The sequence below is a fragment of the Belonocnema kinseyi genome, chromosome 2, assembly GCF_010883055.1.
Source record: "Belonocnema kinseyi isolate 2016_QV_RU_SX_M_011 chromosome 2, B_treatae_v1, whole genome shotgun sequence".
Lineage (NCBI taxonomy): Eukaryota > Metazoa > Arthropoda > Insecta > Hymenoptera > Cynipidae > Belonocnema > Belonocnema kinseyi.
The window spans coordinates 79,633,025-79,649,631 of NC_046658.1; the positions used below are offsets into that span (position 1 = coordinate 79,633,025).

The 16,607-nt window shown below is 30.7% G+C and overlaps 1 protein-coding gene across 1 annotated transcript in view; it reads left to right on the plus strand.

The window, feature by feature from the left end:
- Window positions 1-16,607, plus strand: part of LOC117182732 (probable Na(+)/H(+) antiporter nhx-9) — a 61,137-nt gene that overhangs the window by 36,263 nt on the left and 8,267 nt on the right. Inside the window, exons 5-11 of the mRNA XM_033375837.1 lie at window positions 1,351-1,568; window positions 6,822-7,024; window positions 7,139-7,228; window positions 8,984-9,054; window positions 11,335-11,550; window positions 13,601-13,736; window positions 13,820-13,987. Coding sequence (XP_033231728.1) covers window positions 1,351-1,568; window positions 6,822-7,024; window positions 7,139-7,228; window positions 8,984-9,054; window positions 11,335-11,550; window positions 13,601-13,736; window positions 13,820-13,987 — 1,102 coding nt within the window. The remainder of the gene's footprint in view (window positions 1-1,350; window positions 1,569-6,821; window positions 7,025-7,138; window positions 7,229-8,983; window positions 9,055-11,334; window positions 11,551-13,600; window positions 13,737-13,819; window positions 13,988-16,607) is intronic.

The window sequence follows — 16,607 nt, forward strand, 5'->3', positions numbered from 1 at the left end:
TGGAATCGGTGACTGACACTTCGATACCCTTCCTTGTTAGAGTAATGCAATAAACTTAAGCTGTAATTCAAAAAGAATTTTTTGCAGCTTATTTACAGACACACTTTTCTTACCTAATCCTAATTATGTCATTTTTTTACCTATGCTGTAAGATAGCATTTTTGTTGAAATTAATATTTTTGAAATATTAGCAAACGGTAAAAAAAAATTAATTAGGAAAAAATGGAATACTATTTAAAATTTGACTCTTGTTGATGTTCATTTATAATTTTTTCATAGCTATAAAGTAAAAAAAGCTTGACATGTTAGAAAAACCTGCAACTTATTAACACTTCACTAAGAGAAAATAGTTACAACAATCATAAACTGTTTAAACGATTTTTTTTAACTTGCAGTAAATATTACTTCACTATGTGAGAAGTGGACAGAAAGTTACAAACTTAAAAAAAAATCGCAACTATCCAGCAATACTATAGGAGAAACATTGTGTGAACATTGTTTTATCAATTATTTCTGTCAACTTTAATAAAGTATTGCCTCACTCTAACTGAAAAGTTGAAAGCAAGTTGAAAAATTAGAAAAAATTCGCTTTCTAACTCCAGTCTAAGAGAAAATTACTATAAACCATAATCAATTATTTAAAAAAATTGTGTAAACAATCCATTATCAGTAGAAGGACATATTTTGTCTCTTTGAAACAATTTTGACGAAATGAAACCGTACGAAAGCAATAATTAGCGCCAAAAACTCGCAGAAATCAATTTTTTACTTATGGGTTTTTTTCGACACTATAAAATGGACATATGGGGTTGAAATTTGAAAGGTAATTTTTGTTTCTTAATCTATGGTCAAGTGTGAAGAAAAAACTCTAGTTTCATCTCGGCACAGCTAGTATCGATCATCCGGAATAAAATGTACAACAAAGTCTTTTTTGCTTAGGCCCTGTCTACCGTTACGCAATTTTCCGTAAGGTTAGTTCTAGAAAAGCTTCATGTGGCGTGCGGGACCTCTAAGTATCATTTTTTCGAACCAAAAAACGCATTCATTTTTCTGCGAATGTGTAGATACTTTGGAAGTGTAAGCATAAAAATTAGAAAAAAAAATTGTGGCACCGTAGTTTCTATATTTTTCATGTAAGAAATAACATATTTTGAAAAGACTATTATAAAGTTGGTAAAATCGAAGGCAACACCCCAAGGTTTAGGGGGTCATGATTTATAAAATATTCGTAGGAAATCGCCATTGATAGAATGCCAGTTTTTATTATTCTAATCATTCAGTCTTTTGCCCAGTTCAATTATCAATCAAGTGTCCTATAATTCCCATTACCATAATGATTTCTTATTGCAGTATCACATTCTGCGGTATCACCATGAAAAACTACGTCGAGGCCAATATATCGCACAAGTCCCACACCACTGTAAAATATACAATGAAGATGCTCTCCAGCAGTTCGGAAACGATTATATTCATGTTCCTCGGCGTGGCAACTGTGAACAATCACCATGACTGGAACACTTGGTTCATAGTGATGACCATACTTTTTTGTTCCATTTACAGGATTATTGGTGAGTGGACAAAATAAACTACACTGTTAAAAATTATTTTAGCATTTTACCTTTGCTAGTCTAATTGTCACGCACTTGATTTAGAGCTTAGCGGTTAGGTTTCAAGTCTTAGTCCTATAAATTTAGTTTTTTTTTAACTTTCATCAATACCACCACATTACATGTGTATACCATGTCCCAGCCTTAAGCAAAATTTGCGGAATTTTTTCCCAATAAATTTTCTCCGTGCATGCATTGGAACGTTACCTTACGTTTAAGAAATAAAAAAGAAGGATGAGGATAAGGAGGAGGAGGATAAGTACGAGGATAATTGGAACATAACGTGTGAGCTGGGAAGGAACGAGAAAGCAAAGAGTCAGGGATCAATATTTCATCCTAATGTTTACTATTCGATTTTCTTAAAGCTGCTCTTATCCTATTAGTGGGTTAAAGTCTCTTCTTTCCTTAACATGCAGCAGACATAAGGGGCAAAGTTAAATAGAATCAAAGGCCTCAACTTTCAAGTTTATTGATCTGTATAAACAATTAAAAATCCTTCTAGGATGTCTCAAAAGCATTTGAAAAAACATGCCATTCACTCGACTAACTATTTTTCTATCTAATAGAAATTTAATCTTTTGTTTCATGTAAGATTATAAAGGGCCGTTTCAGAACTACGTCACGCTTTTTTAAATACTTCTTCCACCCCTCTCCTTCTTCGTCACAAATGATAACACAAAGTTTGGGTCCTTCCAGGGTGACATCACAAACACGAACACGCTCCCCTTTGAGAACAAATTTTTTTCTTCGATTTCTTCAAATTGACAAATTTTCAACAAACCAGTTGAATTGTTAAGAAGACAATTTTCTACAGAACAGTTCAATTTTTAAGCAAAGCAGAGAAAAAGTTAATATCCATAAAAAAATGTATCAGGTACATGTGCAGTTAAAAAAAATTGATTTTCAAACTAAAAAACGAATTTTCCGCAATGTAGTACAACTTTTAACCAAAAACATGGATCTTAACTATTAAAATTAATTTTTAACAAAGTAGTTTAACTTTTAACCAAATAGTTTAATTTTCTGGTAAAAATGATGAATTTTCAAACAAAAATGGAAAAGTTATATTTTCGGTTAAGAAAACTAACTTTGAAGCAAGAAGAAACTAATTTTCAACAAAATAGTTGATTCATTAGCTAAAAAATGAATTTTTAAGAAAATTATTTAACTTTACATCCAATTGTTGAATTGTCAGCTAAAAACTATCAATTGAAGTTTTAACTAAGAACCATCAATTTTCAGTCATAAATGGATTAGTTCAATTTTCAATTAAGAAAATTAATCTTTAGCAAAATTGTTAAATTTTTACCCAAAGAATATAATTTTTAACTAAAACAGATGATTTTTTATCCAGAAATATGATAGTAGACTTTTCAATTACAAATAATCAACTATCAACAAAAAATAGTTATATATTCTTATTAGGTTCTATGAATTCGGTTCACGCAGTTAATCCTGTTAAACAAAACAAGAATCAAACGACCAAATTTGGACCACAACGAATAAACGAAAACTCTCAGTCACAAATCGTAACAAAACCTGGAAAGAGCCTTTTCTTAAATTACAATTCATACCGAAGCTATTATATTTATATTGAATGGGTTATAGATCGTTGTTATCCAACCTCAATGGAGCTGTTATACAGATTCCTGTGTAGATTGTTATAATATGCGAATCTCGAACAAGAAACTGCCCCAAGGATAACCTTACAGGTCACGGATTCTTTTATAAAACCGCTGAAAGCAAAAACTTTCTTATATAATACTTGACCATTATGTGACTAATAATGTAATATTCTCTTAAGAATTAAATGTCTGCTCATAATGTTAAACTTACAATAATTAAACCATCAGTGATAAGAAGTAGTTTCTTTTTTTGGCAGCGAAATTACTTTCTTCAGTAAGTAACGAATTAGTAACTAATAAAACTTTTTCAGTAAAAGTAACTTTAAAAATCGTTACTTTTTTAGTTAGTTTGAAAATATAGTTGACATGTTTATTTTTTAATCAATACATCAGTATATTTTTGCAACTCTTTTTTCATTATTTACGAAATTTAAATTAGACCAAAATGCAAATTAAAAATCCCATTTAACGTCCAATAATCAAATTGATGCAAATTGATGGTTTCGATTCTCAGGTATCAAAGAGAGAGCACCTGTTCGTGGGTGCTGTCAGTTTCTACCACTTAAAATTTTCTTGCCTTGATAAGAGTACTGTACGAGTACCGAAAAAATTTGGTAATGCAAATTTATTTATTTATGTTTTTTATTTTTATTTTATTGTAATTTGATGGTCATAAGAATAAAAAAAAAAGACGAAAGAAAGAAAAAGAGAAGGAAGGGGATGTGGTTGGCTGCCTTCTCATTTTTCTTTCCTCTTTTTTATTTATTTTTTTTCCCGAAAATTTCATTTTATTTTATTTTTGTTTTTTTTTTTCAGATTACAATAGGGTTTTTTTTTTGGTTTTCGTTTATTCGTTGTGGTCCAAATTTGGTCGTTTGATTCTTGTTTTGTTTAACAGGATTTTGCATTTTTTTTCATTATCAATATCTAAATTACAGCCGCTAGTTTTCGAAAGAATCTTTAGTACGGTAGAAATCATATAGAACTTGAGAATGGGTAGATTGAATGATGAACCTATCATAAAATTATTTCTGTAAAAAATAAAAAAAGAATACACAGCGCTGCCACATCCTAATATACTTACAAAGTTAGTAACAGCAGGCGTCGCGCACCTACAAAGAAGGGTTTCGTAGCCTATTAAAATGTTAATTAAGTAGTTCGAATCTTCCCCTAACATAGTTCCATACTCCAACTCCCCCTAATTTCCCCTACTTCCCCTCTCCACCCAAATTCCCCTCTTTATCACCTTACTATGCCCCACATCACTTTCTCCGTCAACAGTATACCTCCTCTACTTTTTCTCACTTCCCGTACTATCCTAATTCCTCTCCCTTCCCTATCTCATAATTTCATGATACCCTCTCCTACACACCTGGACTCCTCCTCAACCTCTTCCCTCACTTCCCTTCCACCCTTTCAATAATTTCCTTTATTTCCCCTTCCTACTTTACCCTTATTAACCCACCCTCACTACCCTTCACACTTTCTTCTCAGTTCTCCACGTTTCTCCTCACTTCCCTTGTTTCCCTTATTTGTCCTCTCGGGGAAAAAGTATAGCGGACGAACGGACACCCACCCGAAACTGTAAGAAACTTGATGAAATTCATAAAAATTCCAGTGAATTGGAAAAAAATAATTCACTGACTTTAGTAAAATTGGAATCAATTTAGAAGAACTAAAGGGAATTCACAAGAACTTGATAGAATGCTTAAGAATTCAAGGCGATTTTATAGGGTTTCAAGGCGAATTAAAAGAAAGTATATATATATATTTATTTATTTATTTATTAAATTATATTAGTCGATTTGATTAAATTTAGAAAGCTTCCAAATGAATTCAACCGAATTAAAAAAATGCTAACTATTCCATTGATTTTAGTAAAATTAGAGTGAGTTCGAAAGAATTTAGAAGAGTTTCAAAGCCTTTGATTGAACTCATAAGAATTTAACAACATTTTAAAAATCAAAAAATTTCCAAAAAAAGTTGATGATGGGAGTAAGCAAAATTCACTGCGAATTCAGCAGAACTTAGGTGAATTGAAAAAAACAGTAATATGTCAATAAAATTCCAGTGAATTTAGAGAAATATCAAGGAAATGAAAAGTGAGTTCAAAATGATTTGATGAAATGGCTAACAATACAAAGTAAGATTAAAAGACTTTGGAGTGCATTAAAAAAGACTACAAAAAAATGAAAAATTGTATGGTAAATTGAAAAAAATACGAAGGAATTCAAAAGAATTTAATGAAATGCAATGAATTGAGTAAAATAAAGTGCATTCCGAAGAATTTGAAAACATTTATAAGAAATCGTTAAAATGTTTAAGAAATCAAGATAAATTAAAAAAAAAAACAACAAAAATTTAATAAGTGTCTGATAAAATCCATGAGAATTCAAGATAAATTTAAAAGTCATCAGGTTGAGTCACACAAATTCGAATCCAAAGGAGAGCCATTTTATTTATTGGATTTTAAAGAAATTTCAACAAATTCATTTATACGAAGAAGTGACTCAAGTGATAATTTTGAATATAACAAAACAAATATTCCTTTGCAGAGTCGCTGTCCTATTTAAAAATTTTGCCTAAAATATAATTTTTGATTTAAAAAACCTGGTTCATGCTTTAAATCTAAAATATAATTATAAAACATTATGAAAAAGTAATGAAATTCAAAGAAGATAAATTTATTTGCGAAAAAGATAATATAGTTTGAAAAGTCAGTTTTTCTGTGAAAAAAGCATTAATAATTTTTTTTGCTCAATTTTTGAAGATTCCATATTATTGAATTATTGAAAATGAATTAGGTATTGTTACTTCAACCACCAGCTAACTTCACTTCGTTGAATGCTGAGGGGGTAAACAATGGAACAATTGCATGGGCCAAAACTTTAGTTTTGTTAGATCTTCGTAATAAATATTAATAATTGTAATGTTATTATTTCGTTAAATAGTTATTGAAAAATAAAAACTATGTTTCAAATCCACGAAGATATTAGTCAAATAAGACAAAGATGGACCGAATCTAATGCATTTGGTCCATTTTTTTCCAATCAGCTCTCAACTAAGTGAAATTAGGTGGTGGTTGAAGTGAAAATACGTAATGCTCAGGTAATGACCTATTATTTTTTCAAATATCAACCACAACTAAAATTCACAATTGGCGTTCTACCTTTCTAAGTATATACGTCTAAAGTAAAAAATTAACTAAAAACTTAATGACAACTAGTTGCTTTTATCGTGTTGTAATGGTAATGATAATTAGTGCTTTCTCAAAAAGCAACTTATCCATCACTGTTAACTTGGCGAACAATTTAGCTCGTATTTTGTCAGATTATCTTTCTTAACAACAGTTTTTTTTAGAGAGAAAACCAATCTAGGAAGTTCTCTCTCACCATCGAAAATTTTAACAAAAAAGCAGTTGAAAATCACCTTGAGGGAAAGAAATATATTCGCTTCGGATAAAATATTGCTCGCAATTCTCGTAATCGTCGAATCGTCTCAGAGGGACTGGACGTGTCGGCGAAAGCTTTCCCTAGCGTATATGGCCCAGGGAAAAGAAATAATGTCTCGGCTTTAATTCAATTTACAGGTGTGATCGTTTTGTCTGCCTTGGCGAATCAATTTCGTTTGCACAAGTTGGATAAGGTTGAAAAATTCGTCATGTCCTACGGCGGTTTGCGAGGTGCTGTGGCCTTCGCGTTGGTTCTATTGATCGATCCGACGCACGTGAAACTCAAAAATATGTTTGTTACCACTACTATCGCAGTCATATACTTCACAGTCTTCATTCAGGTAATTTGTAAAAAGAAAGTACAAGGTTTTATGTTTGTTATACTCGAGGGCTTCGAAGAAAAGAAAAAGTGAATACAAACAACGGATCAAAGACGACTTTTAACCTTCTTTCAGGGAATCACCATCAAGCCTCTTGTCAAGATCCTCAATGTTAAAAGAGCAGAGAGGAGGAAACCTACTATGAACGAAAGAATTCACGAAAGGGTTCGTTTTTTATCTTTAGAGGCCTAAATATAGACTTTACAATCCAAAATGCACTTAAGAAACTGGAAGTAGGAGGATTTTTTAAGAAAAAAAGAGAATAATTGGGACATAAGTTCTATTAATTAAACTAGTTTCGCTATCATATTCTTATGCTTTTAAGTCGAACTATATTACATTTTCAACAAAATAGCTGAATTTTCAAACAAAAATTATTCATTTACTACCAAAAGAGATCAAATTTCCATTGAAAAAATAGAATTTTTTAACAAAACAGTTAATTTTTATAAGTTAAAAATCTAATCTTTTTGAAAAAATTTGAATTTTTAACCCGAAAAATGGACTTTCAAACAGAAAAGAATTTCAACCAAAGAGTTGAAGTTCCAAACAAAAGAGACGAATTCCTATAAAAAAAAGTACGATTAAAAAAAAAGTTGAATTTTCAGGCTACAAGGTTGAATGTACAAAGTTTCAACCAAGCACGATTTTTCAGTTAAGAAAAAAATGCAATCAAATTGTAGAATAACCAAGTGAAAAATACGCATTTTCTACCAAACAACTGAATTTTCATTCCTAAAACATTAATTTTGAAAAAAAGTGAAATTTAACAAAATAGTTAAATCATCTGACCATACAGATTCATTTTCAATTAAAAAGATCATTTTTGACCAACAGTTAAATTTGATAGCAAAATGTTGAAATTTCAACCCATAAAGACGAATATTCTTTAAAAGACGAAAACCCAAAAAGACGAATGTTCTACAAAACAGTTGAATTTTAAACAAAATAGTTGAATTTCTAGCCCAAGGAGCTAAATTTTAAACCAAACAGTTGAAAAATCAACTAAAACGGATCAATTTTCAACCAAAAATAGATTAGATAATTTTTCACCCAAGAAAATTAATTTTGCAACGAAAAAAAAAAGTAACTTTTAAGAAAATATTTTTATTTTTAACCAAAGAGATGAATTTTCAAACAAAAAAATGATTTTTTAACAAAGTAGTTCTACTTTTAACGAAAAATGTAAATGTTGATTCTTCAAACAAACAAGACTTTAATTATAAATCAAAACCAGTTAAATTCAACCAAAACCTCGAATTAAAAAAAAAGTTGAATCATCAAACAAGAATTCTCAAACCAAACACAAATTTTCAACTAAGACAGATTTTTCAGTCACGAAGGAAAACAAATTCTAGTCAAACAGTATACACGTAATTAAAATTTCAATTAGCAGAGATGAATTCTAAACCAAAAATATAATAGTAGACTTTCAAATTGAAAATAAGAAACATTTAACAACAACAACAAATTTTCTACCAAAAGATAAATTTTAAATCAATAAGAACGAATTTTCTATCCAAAAATCGTGGATTTTTTAAAGAAAAAAGATGAATTTTCAACGAAAAATATAATGGAAGACTTTTTAGTTAAAAATTATTAACTTTTAACTCAAAATAGTTAGGATTTTTTATTGGTTTTTATTAATTCAGTTCCAATTTAAGCAAAAAAAGGGGATAAATATAAGGGGAAGATTTTTCGGAAACAGGAGAAAAAAAAGAAATCTTTTAAAGAAAGGGAAACAAGAGGAAAGAGCGTGAGATTTTTTATTATTTCATTACCCCGGAGAATTTAATAGTAAACGCATTCTTTAAATTTAAAATTAAATAGCTAGTGTTATTCATGTGTACATGAACAATATATGTATATGTTTGACTTGCTGAGCACACTTAGAATGATAAATTTAACCACACCTTTTAGATTATGGATCATACGATGGCCGGGATCGAAGACATTCTAGGAAAGCACGGGAATTACCATGTCAGGGACAAGTGAGTGAACACTCAAATGCTTCTTTACTGGATTTTAGTTTAAGACAGTAATTTAACTCTAAGAAATAATTCTTAACGTTCTTCTGAGAAATAATAAACAAACTGATTATCATATCCACTTAATCAAATGCTAAAAAATTCAGCAGTCTCTTCCCAATGCTCTATTTCATCGCGTACATAATTCACATTGACCTCCTAATAAGAGGAAAATCTTTTACTGTTAGTATTAGATATAAGATGGATAAATAATAAGGAATTTTCATCAGATTTAAGACCATTAGTTAAAACTGTATATATTTTAGTAATGTGATTTGGGCTTGAATATTTTTTAACCCTTTCTTCTGTTACATGACTCATTACATTTTTTTCTTATTCATGTATTCTTCCACACTAATACTTCACTTTCTTTGTATTTTTCTTACATTCCTCGTCTAAGTTTTCCTCAACCATTTTCACCCTCTTCATCTTTTCCCTAAATTCTTCTATTACCTCTGCTGATCAATTACCTTTTCCTGCTCATTTATCCTACCTATATCTGGCCTCCTTATGTTCTCCCTTACTTTATAGTCAGAAATAATATAGTCTCTTATTTTACCTACTCCCCCCCCCCTTTATATGAGTATACTCTTTTTCCTTATCTCTCTCTATATTTCTGTTTAAGAAGAAACATCCCAACTCCTCCAATCTATTCCGTAACTTCCTTCCCTATCCATTCATTACTCTGTCTGAAATTCCTCTCAGTCCCATACTCTCCTTGCCCCAAATGATTGCTTCTCTTTCTCTTTAGGACTTCCGTTACTCCTTTAAATTCCTTCCTCTATAATTTTAAGCTCTTTGTCATTACATTCCTTCTTCTTGCCTATCGCTCTCTTTCCTTTCTACTCATCTCTCTAGTTTTCGCAACTTCTCTTTATCCTTATCCTCATTTCCAACCCCAACCCTCCCCTGCCACACACCCGTTTGCAGTTTTCTATCTTCTCCATCCTACTTTTCGAGTATATCCTCTACCTTTTTATTAGACTCTTCCTTCTTTTCTAGTCTTTGTTCCAAATCGCGCATCATTTTTCTTACATTTTCCCTGACTTCTTCTCATAACATCAGTTCTTTCCTAAATTATGCCATTTTCCGCCTCATTTCTTCAATTATTTTCTCTCCTTTTGTTAATCATCTTCATTACCTCTATCATCATTTTGAACATTTCTATTATATTTCCCTCTTATATCGAATTTCTACACAGTAAACTCCAGGAATTAATTTTATCTTTAAATTGGATAAAAACGCGACAGCACGTCTATCTGACGAAAGATAAAATTTATCTGAAGAAAGATAAATTTTATATGACAAAAGATATAATGTATTTGACGAACATATTTATTTGACATATGTGAAATATCAAACGGCTGCTTCTATGTCCGTCGAAAACACTACACTAACAGAATACATAGGCTGCACTTTAGTTAGTTTATACATTATAGTGAACACTCAGTCAAGTTCTGTCCTTTAATTTTGTTGAACAAACCTTTAGTTTCTGTTGAACCTGATAAAGACTTCAAAATTGTAAACGAACTAAAGGAACAGTTGAAATTTTAAATTCAAATTTCCCTCTCGCATTTTTAACTATATTTTAATTTTTCTTAACAACGGTTGAAACCTTTTAAATTTAGCAACTACAGAGACACGAAGCGCATACTAGAAGAAGTATCACTCAATTTTTTCAGATTTTTTTAAAGCTTTAAAAACCTTGAAAATATGTCTGTTCCCTAAAAGACCCAATGTACCCACCGTGTCTCGAAAAATATAGTGTACACACGCAGGGTTAAGTATAAACTAAACAAACTGCAGTCTATGTATTCTATAAGTTTAGGTGAATGATTTTTGGTTAAAATCATTTTAAAAAAGTGAGACAATTTGAAAAGTGAATACCGCGAGGATTTTTAAATTTATGGAGGACATTTTTTCGGAGAACCTAGACACAGCCGTTTGACACATCACATGTGTCAAATAAATATTTTCATCAGATAAATTTTATCTTTCGTCAGATACACGTGCTGCAGCATTTTTATACAATTTAAAGACAAAATTTATTGCTGTGGTTTACTGTGTAACCCCAGCTCTGTTTTCTTCTTTCCCCTTAGGGTGTGTCCAGTAATTGCGTAAGGAATATTTTTGAAATTTTGGACCACTTCTTCTTCTTAAAGCTTTTTCTGTAGTAAGTGTATGTAACTTTACTACAGACATAATATTTCACTAATTAATTAAAAATATTATTCTGATCTTTAGGTTCAAACGCTTTGACACCAAATTCATTCGTCCCTATCTTGTGAGGGACCATTGTGGTGCTGAACCAAAGATTCTGGAGACGTACTCCAAATTAGCTATGAAGGACGCCCTTGATTATATCAGGAGGAATGCTTCAACAATTGGAAACATAAGTGGCACCGAAAGCATGTCTGCAATATTCAGGAATTACAGCAATACTGGCCAATTTAATGCCAGGTATAGATTACAAGCTGATTAGTAGTAATGAAATTCCTATTTATATTTAAATTTGTCTTTTTAATGTGATAAAATATTACCAATATAATAATAATAATAGTAACTAATCAGGAATAACTAATAACTAATCGTAAAGCCGTTAAATTAGCATTATTATTATTCATATTTTCCCAGTAATGGGTCATTAGCTAACTTATAACATACTATTTTAATAATATGCGCTTTTTAACCATTTTGAAGAAAAGACTTTACAAGAAATCGGGCGATAACGCTCCAAGTTAGTAACTGGAAAGTCCGGGTTCGATCCCTGCAACCGGCATCAATTGCCAATTTCTTTATCATTATTAGTTCCAAATGCCGCCACACTGTAAAATGACCAGTTTCACAAATGGCCACTGAATAACGCATAATGCTTCATCTAATTTTACTGTTAACATACACACATACACTTATATGTATATAATACTCCAGCGCAGACGAACAAATTTCAAATTTCGCGCCATACGAGATTAACAATCGCATCGAAGCAGATGGCTACACGTCAGTCGTACGTTTTCACGACCAAAGATATTATAAACATCATGGCTCACTTTTCAGACGGCCTCACAGTCTCATAAGAGACTGATTTCGAATAAAATATTGTACATCACTCGTACTGCAAACATTCATCGTCCCGTGAAGCCATGTCTAACTCTACTTATGATGTAATATACTATAAATCAAGCCAAACTATTCAATTTTAACCATCTTTTTCACATGAAAAAATGGGTTTTTCAACCTTTACCACTTTTACCTAAAGAAAAGTTTTTTTACAGAAAATTTGCATTTTTTCATTCAAAGGAACATTTATATTTTGTTTCTTATTATTTTGATATGAAACAAAAGAGATTTTTCATAATTATTGTAATATTCATATTTTGAAATAAAAAATGAGTGATGTTTTTCAACATAAAATTATGTAATGAATACGTATTTTAAAGGATATCGTGGCGCTGTCCTATGCTTAATATATTCGCTTCGGAAGTTATAAAGGTTAAACAAACGAATGTTTTATACATAAAACTTGTTAAAACTGAATTTTTTGACTCTAATTTAATAAATCTAATAGTTTGGTTCAATTAAGAAATATTGAATTGGAAAAATTGCAAAAAATTACTGGTACGAGGTATCAAGCCTGGACTTTCCAGATGTTAACTTGCAGCACTACCGCCTGGTAACTTCCCAAATTTTATTGAAGGCGTTTTTCTAATAAATGTCTGAAAAGCTTATTGTATTACTTAAGCATAGTATGAGATTGGTAATGACCTATTCCTACCTACCCAGCCCTAACTTTCCCTACTTGCCCTTTCCTTATTTTTCCTTATTTCCCGCCTTCCCTCTGCTCCTAACCTCTCACTTCCTCTACATGTCCTCCCCTTATTTTCTCCTCACTTCCACTCTTCGGGAAAAAATACGACAGACGGACACCCTGAAAACATAGGAGTTTCTACCCGTGTTCTATGAAACCCCAATAACATTAAATATAATAACTAATAATGCTTTAAAAGATTTATTCACTTTTATATAAGAGCATTGAATGTATAAACTTATTTTATCATTAAATACTTCGTTTCGCAACGCTTAATTTTCAGTACATTGTTTAATTGCAAAGGCTTCATTAATTAAATTGTTACAATTTTGAAATTTGAGCACTATGGCTACCAGAATCAATTTTTTTCATTTGCTACTTTTTGAATATTTTCTACGTGAACATGTTTAATTTTTAGAAGATTTCATCAGCCTCTCTCCCTTAGTCGACCCACCAAACATTTATCTCATGTCAAGCAAAAGTTTCTCCTTCTATATAAACCTATACATCCCCTTTTCTCCTTTCTTTAGACTGACATGTTTACCACATTTGTTCTCTAATTTTATTTACCCTCTGATGGTGAAAATCGTAGATAACAAATGTCTCAGAGAAAAACATCCACTTGCTCCCTGAAATCGATAAGAACGAATCACGCCCCATGTCGGATTCACTTAAATTGCATCCTGCTCGCTTGAATTTCAGCCCGAGTTGCAGCCAGCTGGAAGCTGGCTGGAACATCGATCTTCAGGAGTTGGAATACAATCCCTCTAAGAAGGATCTAACTGATGCAAGAATACATCATCTCCTTGCAGAGGAACTGTGCAAGCCTTATAAACGCGTAAGTTTTGCTTCACGGCCGCTTTTGTGGTTTGTGGTTTTTCTCCTTACTAGTTCCCCTAGACCCTTAAACTAATATTTCAGAGAAATCGAGAGCCTTCGAAATTGCAGCATCGTCGACTGAGCTACAGTCGACACGCCGTTGATGATCGAGATCTCTCGAGTCAAGTCAATTACAAGATGCACATGAATATCAGGCGAATGGTGGGGGAGAACAAACATCGTCACAAACGCAGCAAAAAATTGCTCAAGGTTAGAATAATTTTAGTATCTCATTACCAAATGAGGGAGGGTAAAGCATTTAAATGGTATTCATAAAAGGGGTATCTATTCTTGAAGGGGTTGTTCAAATACTACGTCGCGTTCTTTTAAATTATTCCACTCCTCCCCTTCTGCGTCACAGATCACCAAACAGCAACCCAAGTAAATCTCTTTCAAACATGAAAAGCTTAATTTTTAAACGAATTAATCATTTTTAATCAAGAAAGATGAATTTTAAACCATTCAAAAATACCAACAAAAAGATGAATTTTCAATTTAAAAACGATTATTTAATTTATATTCAAAAAGTTCAAACCACTTTTGTAAGTTTCAAGTGAAAGGATGAAAATTTCTACCAAGTAAATAATCAACCTAAAAAGTTGAACTTTAAGAGCTAACGAGACTAATTTTTTAAAATGTAATTAAAATTTTAAACAATTTGTTGATTTTTCAAGCAAAACCGTTGAACTATCGACCTGAAAAGGTTAATTCTCAATCAAAAAAATAATTCTGAACCAAATAGTTGAAATTTTATGAAAATAATAATTATCAAGCCAACAGTTGCAGTTACAAACAAATATTTGAACTTTCATACAAAAAAGACTAAATAGTTTCTTCAAAGCAGTTGAATTATAGGCCAGAAGAGATACATTTAAAAAAAAAACACAATTTCAGAGAAGAATTTTCAAGAAATTCATTCAATTTTTTGTAACCAAATTGTTGAATTTTCAAGCCAAAAAGGACGATATTTACTACAAAACATTTGAATTATTGATTTCCAAGTGAAAGGGATGAGTTCAACAAAATATTTTAATTCTTAAACAAAAAATGGTAAACTTCAACCATAAAGAATTGTATTTGTAACAAAATATCTGATTTTTCAAGCCTAGAAGACGAATTTTTAATAACAAAATTTAATGTTGTGTCCGAAAGGACAAATTTTTTATACAAAAATCTAATTTTCAACCAAAATGTTTAATGTTTGACCAAGCATGATGAGTTTTTAACAAAATAGTTGAGCGTGAAATTGAAGTGATGAATTTTCAACAACAAAATAAATTTTTAACCAAGAAGTTTAACTTTCAACCAAGTAGATGGATTTTTAATCAAAAAAGATTATTTCTCAACAAAGAGTTTAATATTTGATATTTCAAACCATACAAAAGTTAATTTTAAATTTTAAAAAACGAATTTATCCCAAAAAGGCGAATTTTTAACAAAATAGTTGAATTGTAAACCAAAAAAGATTAATTTTTAATCAAACAGGTGCACTATAAACAAAAACCATCAAATTTCCCCTAGAAGCGATGCATTTTCAACCAAGAACGAGTTTTCTTTCAAAACTGAAAAAATTTCAACCAAATTGTTGAATTTTAAAATAAAAAAAGGTGAGTTTTCTACAAACCAATTAAATTTTCTGTTCGGAATCATGCATTTTTTAAACAACATGTTAATTTTCTACTGAAATAATAAATTTTTAAACAAAATAGTTAATTCATTAACTAATAAATGAAATTTTCAACAAAGTAGTTCAACTTTTAACTAAATAGTTAAATTTTCAAAAGTCGAATTCTGATTAAAGAATTTAATAGTTCAATTTCCAACTAAAAACTAGCAATTTTCAACCGAAAATGGATTAATTAAATCTTCAGTTGAGAACATTCTTTTTCAAATAAAAAAGGAATTTTCAACAAATTAGTAAAATTTTGAACAAAATTGGAAAATTTTAAACTAAAACATATTAATTCTAAACTAAAAATATGATAGTAGACATTTTAATTAAAAATAATTAACTTTAAACAAGAAATAATTGAAATCTATTATTGGATTCTATTAACTCAGATCGCATTTAAGTGGAAAAAAAGTCACAGAACCTATCTCCCGCCCCCTCCACCCCGGCCATATGACGTAGTTTTTCGAATGACACCTTACAGTTATGAATAGATTTTATAAATAAATATTATTCCCGTGGAATTCCGGAAGTCATAAATACTTGCTTTTTTCGTATTAATAATTAGTGTGTCCCCTCTAGGCTTAATAAAAATAGTTACTCATCAGCACTTTACATAGCTCGAATGTGAAATACTTATTTAAAATTTGAAAAGTACGTTTTTTTTCTTGCTAAAATCACACAAACTAGATTTTCAAGTCAGATTTTCATTTATTCTGCAAATCCATAAATTTGGTTGATAATTTTTAGGGAAATTTGAATTTTTCTCACTCACCCATTTCGCCCAATTATATTCCGAGAAACGTTTCTGTCAAAAAAACGTAAAATAAAAGACACCCTGAAAAAAGAAATTTCCGAGCTTTTTAAAATAATAAAACAATCCTTAACAGATTTTAATGTTTAACACTTGTTACCACTAATAGTTGCTCTATAGAATTAGAAAATCTAACTTACTCCCTGAACCTAATAAAAGTCATACAACTCTTATAGTATTAAATTAAACAACAAAAAAGTGAAAGCAATACAGCTTTTCTTAGAGAAAATGGTCTTGTATAAATTGACTTCCTCAAACTGTTTTCACAATAATAAAGACTCACTAAAATTAAAAAATGGGGGTCATTCTGGCTCAGACGGAGGTCAATTACATTAGCCCCCCCCCCC